Source organism: Propithecus coquereli, unplaced genomic scaffold, assembly GCF_000956105.1.
Source record: "Propithecus coquereli isolate 6110/MARCELLA unplaced genomic scaffold, Pcoq_1.0 Scaffold404, whole genome shotgun sequence".
NCBI classification, from domain to species: Eukaryota; Metazoa; Chordata; class Mammalia; order Primates; family Indriidae; genus Propithecus; species Propithecus coquereli.
The window spans coordinates 188,757-195,760 of NW_012149775.1; the positions used below are offsets into that span (position 1 = coordinate 188,757).

The following is a 7,004-nucleotide window of genomic DNA, read 5'->3' on the forward strand; positions in this document are numbered from 1 at the left end:
CCCAGCCTGTTCCTGCTGTCCCCCGCCCCACTAACAGGATAAAGGGCCAGCCCTCTGGGGCCGAGGGAGATGCAGAGCTGAGCAGGATGCAGGGCAGTGTGGCAGGGAGCTGGGCCTCCCGGGGCCTGCTGCTGCTCTGTCTTCTTCTCCCAGGTGCGGAGGTCCCCGACCTTGGGCAGGAGACTGGGGGCCCCTGGGGAACTGAAATTAAAGGAAGGGGTGAAGGCAGGAGGGTACACTTTGAGTTCTCTCAGGAAATCAGGGAAGGCAGGGCGTGGGGAACCTGCGGCCTTGGGGCCACATGTGGCCTTCTGGATCCTTGAGTACGGCCTTTTGATTGAATCCAAATTTTACAGAACAAATGCTTTATCTTCTCTTTCCCTCAGGCCTCTTTGCCCGGAGCATCAATGTAGTGGAGGAGAAAGTTCCCCAGAACTTGGGGTCCGGGTTGCCTCTGCTTGGACGGCCTTCCTTGATGGGCCCCTCCACCTCGGAACACCCTCAGCCTGCGCCAGCCTTGAGGTCCAATGATTTAGCACGGGCTCCCCTGAAGCTCGATGCTCCTCTGTTAGGCAGCTCCCAACCTGCGGGGCATCCCGGGGTGCAGAGGTGGCCTCCACTTGGGGGGCCGCCGCCGTGGATTCCTGGCTCTCCGAGGATCCCTGGCAGATGGTGGCTGCTGCTGCTGAGGACGGTCCGGAAGCGCTGCCGGAAGGCCGGTCTTACCTCTCCAGTGCAGTTGCCCTGCCTCTGGGCAGCGGCCGGTTGCCTGAGTTCACTGCACGCGCCGCAGGCCCCTCATCCGAGGCTGCACTCCTCCTGCAGGACTCAGAGTCTAGACGGCCGCCCCGTTCGCTAGGAGCCCAGGGAGAAATCCTCCCCCAACGCCCGCCCTGGTCTCTCATCCACAGGGTTCTGTCTGGTCACCCCTGGGGAACCCTGAGTCCCAGCGTGTCCTGGGGAGGTGGAGGTCCTGGGACTGGATGGGGAACGAGGCCCATGCCACACCCTGCGGGAATGTGGGGTAGCAACACTCTGTTCCCTGGTACCGGCTGGGGGAGTATTAATCGCTATCCCGGTGCTAGCTGGGGGAACGGTCATCTACACCCAGGTGTCAGTAATCAGCTTCCCTCCACAATGCTCCGCCCTCCTGGCTCTTCTTGGAACGTCCCAGCGGGTTTCCCCAGTCCCCCAAGCCCTGGGCTGCAGTGGGGTTAGAGCAGCACAGAGCACAGCCCCAAGCTGGGCGTCAGAGAAGGGGTGCCGCTCCCAGGACCGGACCAGCTCAGTTGAGGCCCAGTCAGCGTTTCCAGCGTTCTCCCCACCTCTCACCCCTGCCCTGAGACACCAGGCTAATCTCCAATAAAAACCAGCAGTTACTGAATTTGCTGCTCTTGGCGTCTTTCTTTCTGGGCATAAACCGAAGGGAGTTTTGTCAGTTCCCATTTTCTAGCCACCTCCACGTGCCTCCAGGGGCCCCTGCAGATGCTCTCTTGTTGTCCCCATCCCTTGCAAAAGATCAAAGCCCAGGCGCTTGAGGTGGAGTCTCATAGTCTCACCCTGGCCAGACAGGAGAGCTGGTTCCAGAATTGTCCCAGAATCTAAAGGGGAAGGAGGGGCGGCAGGACTAAGTGGGATGGCACCTGTGGCCCGTGGGGAGAATGAGGTCCCAGAAGGAGGCACAGGGCAGGTGGGATAAATACTCGGCAATTCACAGAAACGCAGAGAGCGGTCATATTTTCTACGCTTCACTTATCTTTTCTTCAGCAGAAAGTCACGCTTCTTAGAAGTGGCGGATACTTCGATCTCCTCCCTTACATGCATCACTGAGCACACTGTGCTCCAGAGAACCACAGCCTTGGAACCCTTGCTGAATAAATAGCAGCCTCCATACAGGAAAGGAGAGAAAAGGGAGAAGGAAAAGGGAGAGAACAACGTTGGAGCCAACAATCCCACCTGCAGCAGCATTTGATGTTTTTATTCCCCAGCCTCTCCCTTTGGTTACACTGTTGTCTCTCCTGCCCTCCCTCTGGTTTTCCCAGGGCTCTGCGTCCTCTACAGGAGTTGGAGCGAGGGCGGTGGAGGGTCAGGCTATGAAAGCGCAGACACAATCGGCAGGAATGGGGTGGAGGTTGTTTGGCTCCGGATTCTCTCTTCCCTGCGCCGTGTACCGCCCGCCCGCAGTGGTCCAGGTGTTTGCACCCTCCTCCCATCCTGGGGATCCGCCGGGTCCCTGGGAACTGGGCAGCTTGTGGGAGAGGAGGCGGGAGGAGGAGAAACACCTGGACCGAGGGCTGGCGAGCTGCCTGCCTGCTTGAGCGGGATGCGAGTGTTCTCAGAGGAGAGTCTCTGTCCTGGCGTCTGCACGTGGCTCCGACCTGAACTGAGAATCCCTTCTGGGGACACCTTCCCCAGGAGCCCAGCCTCCCCGTCGCCAGCCACACTCCCCTCTCCATCACCTCAACCTCCTCACCGGTTCTTTTCCCTCCACCCCTTGGTCCCTCCCTGTCCTAGGCTGGGGGGTGAGTGTCTGTTTTCAGTGCCCACCTCTTCCGCAAGCCGAAGCTCATTCGCCCAGGCTTGGGCTCTCCTTTCTCTCTGTCCCCTTTCTGCTTGTCCCATCTCTATTCACTCCTATTTGCACTTTTAACCTCCGTGTCAGCAGCCCCTGCGCTGCGCCCCAGGCTCAGAATGTAAGCACCGTGAGGACAGGGGCTTTGTCTCTTTCCTCCACTGCTGCACCCAGCACCAGGAACGGGGTCTGGAGCAGCATGAGGTGAGCACTGGGGGTGCGGCCCAGTCCCCTCTGTCTCTCCCTCTCTCCAAGCCTCCCCCACTTCCTCTCTTCCTCCGCCCTACTCCTGAGCCACCCGGCTGCACAGAGTCAAACCTTACCCGGTGGTGGCCTTCCCAGAGCCTCTCCGGCTTCCCCACAAACCTCCTGAAGCGCTTCGCAGCTCATAAAGTGCCCCGTGCATTTCATCATTTAGCCTCCATTACTCTCTGTGAGGAGGGTATTAAAAGGTTCTTTTTACAGATGGAGCAGCTGGGAGTCAGAGAGATTAAGTAACTCACGCAAGGTCACAAGTGACAGAGGCAGTGACTCAAACCTAATTTTTCTCATTATCTGTCCAGGGAGTGTTCAAGTACAATATGCAATTAATAGAAACACCAACTGACTTTTATTATATGGGCCAGACCCCGGGCAAGGTGCTTTCGCATACACCCTTCCAGCGAATCCTCACGACCACCCCATCAGGCGGGCGCTGCCGGGCGCACTGTGCGGGAGCCGGGGCTTGCACACGGCCACGCTGGGCACAGGGGAGTTTGTCTGTCGCTGGGTGCTGACGGCTCAGGGGAGCTGGGCCTGCAGCAGTGGAGGGTCTTAGTAGCTGTGGCTGGTCCCTCGGGGTGGTCTTTGGTTTAAGGTTAGTTGTTGTTTAGAAAAAGAGGAGGAGAGGGGTCAGTAATCTGTGATATAATAATGGCCCTAATGTTCACAGTGGAGACTGCTGCTGGCGCACTGATTTTTACATCTTCGTTAGTGGTTAATTGGTAGAAGTGGTGTCCGGAGTAGCAGGAGTCTTTTCTCCTATCCTAAAAGAGCATTTGTCCAGGAGCTAGGAGACCAGGGCTCCTCTTCTGCCTCAGGTCTTCTCTGCCAAGTCAGCCTAGGCAAGCCATTGAACTCTGCAGACCTCAGTTTTCTCATCCGTAAAATGGGATGAAAGCAGATGTCCAGCCTCCCTCACAGGGTTGTTAGGAAGTCTAATTAAGACAATGATAAGGTGACTTAGAGACAGAAAAAGCCCGACCCATCAGAAGGGACTGATCCTAGTGTGCAGTACACTGTCCCAGTGAGACAGTCCCCGCAGGACCATAGAAAGATAATTCTTAATTCCATGGTGCGAGGCTGGCCTGGTACAGTGACCCTAGTTGACTTCACAGTTGAATGTTAAGTTTGGTGAGATGCTTCCCACGGGGAATAGCACTCGAGAGAATGATTCCAAGACCAAGCAGGGAGAGGTGGCTTCTCATTTTAATATGTCATTCCTTAAACAAACTGCATTCACTCAGCGAGACGTGTTTCCTTATACACACACTGTTGGGCAATAGTAATAATAGCTTCCTTCATATGTTTACCATGAACTAAATGTGTTACAGGGCTGTTTCAATGCTAGGGTGTACTTACTCTCATTATTACCATTTTACAGGTGAAGCAACTGCAGCTCAGTAAGGTCAGGTGACTTGCCCAAGGTCACACAGCCATATGAGGCAGAGCGTGGCTGTGGCCCCGTTAGGAGACCGTGAGCGTGGGAGGGTGAGCTGCGCAGAGCAGGAGAAAGTGAGATTCTGCAGCACCCCCCCCTCGCCGCCTTCCCCTCCTCCCTGGCTTAGTCGCCGCCCGGAATCACTCCTCCAGCAAGTCCATTTTCGCCCATCTTCATGTCACCTGAAGGCCAGCAGTTTAGTCTTGGTTTTGTCTCTTTCTCTAGACCAGATGCTATTCTCTGGTTCCTATTCTCTATGTTCCTCGCATTATTCAGCTGGAAGCATGTCCTTTCTCTTTTTTTTTTGAGACAGAGTCTCACTTTGTCACCTGTCTAGAGTGCGGTGGTGTCATCATAGCTCACTGCAACCTCAAACTCCTGGGCTCAAGCGATCCTCCTGCCTCAGCCTCCCAAGTAGTTGGGACTACAGGCACATGCCACCATGCTCGGCTAATTTTTTCTATTTTTAGTAGACACAGGGTCTCGCTCTTGCTCAGGCTGGTCTCGAACCTCTGACCTCAAGCCATCCTCCCACCTCGGCCTCCCAGAGTGCTAGGATTACAGGCATGAGCCACTGCGCCTGGCCACTTTATTCCTTTTTATTTTCAAATTCGTTTTTGTTCCATCACATGGATGGATATACCACATTTTATTTTCCATTCATCAGTTGGTGGACGTTGTAGGCTCTTTCCATTGTTTTGGCTATTATGAATAGAGTGTTATGAACCTTTGTGGAACAAGTTCTTGTGTAGACACATATTTTCATTTTTCTGGGCTACAAACCCAGGAGTAGAATTGCTGAGCCATATGGTAACTCTACACTCAACCTTTCGAGGAACTGCCAGACTGTTTTCTGAGGTGGCTGAGCCATTTCGCATTCCCACCAGCTGTGTGTGACAGGTCTGATTCTCCATACCCTCGCTACCACTTGCTATTATCTGTCTTTTCATTATAGCCAGACTAGTGGGTGTGACATGATTTCTCACTGGGGAATATAACTCTTTCTAAGTGCACATCTTTCACACAGATTTTAGAATTTTGCAACCTATTTTGTCCCCAGAATATACTTTAAAAACCTCTCTTGACCATTATTACATAATCCATTTTCTCTCATTATGATATGTTGACTTGATCTGTTAGTATTATTAAGCCTTATGCATTCCTCATTTGCATTTTACTATAATTAGTAGGGCAATTTAAATATTTCATCGTCTGGGAGAAGAGGAATTGGGTTGACTTGGCTAGCTCTGCTTTTTGGGGATGTTTCTGTTTTGGTACCCACTTTTGGAACCGCCTTCTCTTTTGTTATTGCCTCTGACATCACCCTCGCGGGACGGTCTTATTTCGCCAGCATCTGTGCCTGTAACGGGGCCACTTGGCTTTCTCACCGTTCCCCGTGGCTTTGTTTTCTGCATCCATAGACAAAAGTCAGCACCTATCTCCGCTTTATAAACAGACACACACTTAACAGAAGACACAAAATGAATAGCTCCCTTTTTACTATTAATAAAATCAATTTTTAAAACTCCACTCTTTTCCATTAATGTTACAGCCTCCTCTGGTGCCCTTTCATTAATATTATCTTTTGAGTGTCATAAAGACGTGGTCTTCGCAGCCTAAATTTACCTCAATTAACCATAATTATCATTCCCCCCCATCTTCTTTCTTTCATGCTCAGTTGTCTCCACTTGAGCAATGGGTGCTCTTTTAAGGTGGCTTCTTTGTCCTTTTTACCACTTTCCTTGACATTCCTGAAGGCCTTGCTCCCTGGCAACACTGCAACATTCAGGTCCTGTCCTGATTCTTCCCTTCCCTGAGACATGGAATCAGCTATCACGTGAGCCTTACAGTTGAAGGGGTCCGAGTTTCTTTAAGTGGAGAACAGTATTTGAAACCAAAGGCCAGGCGCAAGGTCCACATGAGAGTTGGTGGTAAAAATGCTGCCTCCTCTGTTGGCTACTTTAAGATAGACACTGACATAGGGTTTGATAACTTAACATGCCGTTTGTTGTATCCTACTTTTATCAGAGGACGGGTGTTGTCAACCGTGGAGACTTTCCACATCACTGCCAGACAAGGAGGGGAACAAACCCTGGACCAGATTTCATGTGGGAATGACGTGAAGGACTGCCTGGAGGCTAACAAGGGGTGGGGGAGGTTGGAGGGTGGGAATTAGGCAACACTCCAGGTGAGAGGAGGCAGGGGGAGGAGGGGGAAGCCAGTCCCCTGTAGAGATTTCGAAGGCATCAGTTTGGAATAGAGGAAGTGCTCAGTGATTTTTCCACCTGACATTCTCACCTAGTTAGGGCCTGTTGAGCTACAGGCATCTGGGACATGACCATGTGTTCTTCCAAAAAGTATATTGAAGTCTTAACCTCTTGTACCCCAGAATGTGATCTTATTTGGAAATAGGGTCTTTACAGAGGTAATCAAGTTGAAAGGAGGTCATTAGCAGCAGGTCATTAATCCAGTAGGACTGGTGTCCCTACGAAAAGGGGAAATTTGGACTCAGACATACACAGAGGGAAGATGACTTAAAGACACAGGGATGGCCGGGCATGGTGGCTCACACCTGTGCTGACGGCAGCACTCTGGGAGGCCAAGGCCGGAGGATTGCTTGAGCTCAGGAGTTCGAGACCAGCCTCAGCAAGAGCAAGACCCCATCTCTACTAAAAATAGAAAGAAATTAGCTGGACAACTAAAAATAAAAAAAATTAGCTGGGCATGGTGTCT

General features: G+C 52.3%; 1 protein-coding gene across 1 annotated transcript; it reads left to right on the top strand.

Moving 5' to 3' along the window:
- The first annotated feature begins 86 nt into the window (after positions 1 to 86).
- LOC105817314 (chromosome unknown open reading frame, human C6orf15) lies at positions 87 to 1,218 on the top strand. The gene is given in 3 exon segments (XM_012652972.1): positions 87 to 153; positions 387 to 617; positions 620 to 1,218. Coding segments are annotated over 3 exon segments (897 nt in total).
- Positions 1,219 to 7,004: the final 5,786 nt, after the last annotated feature.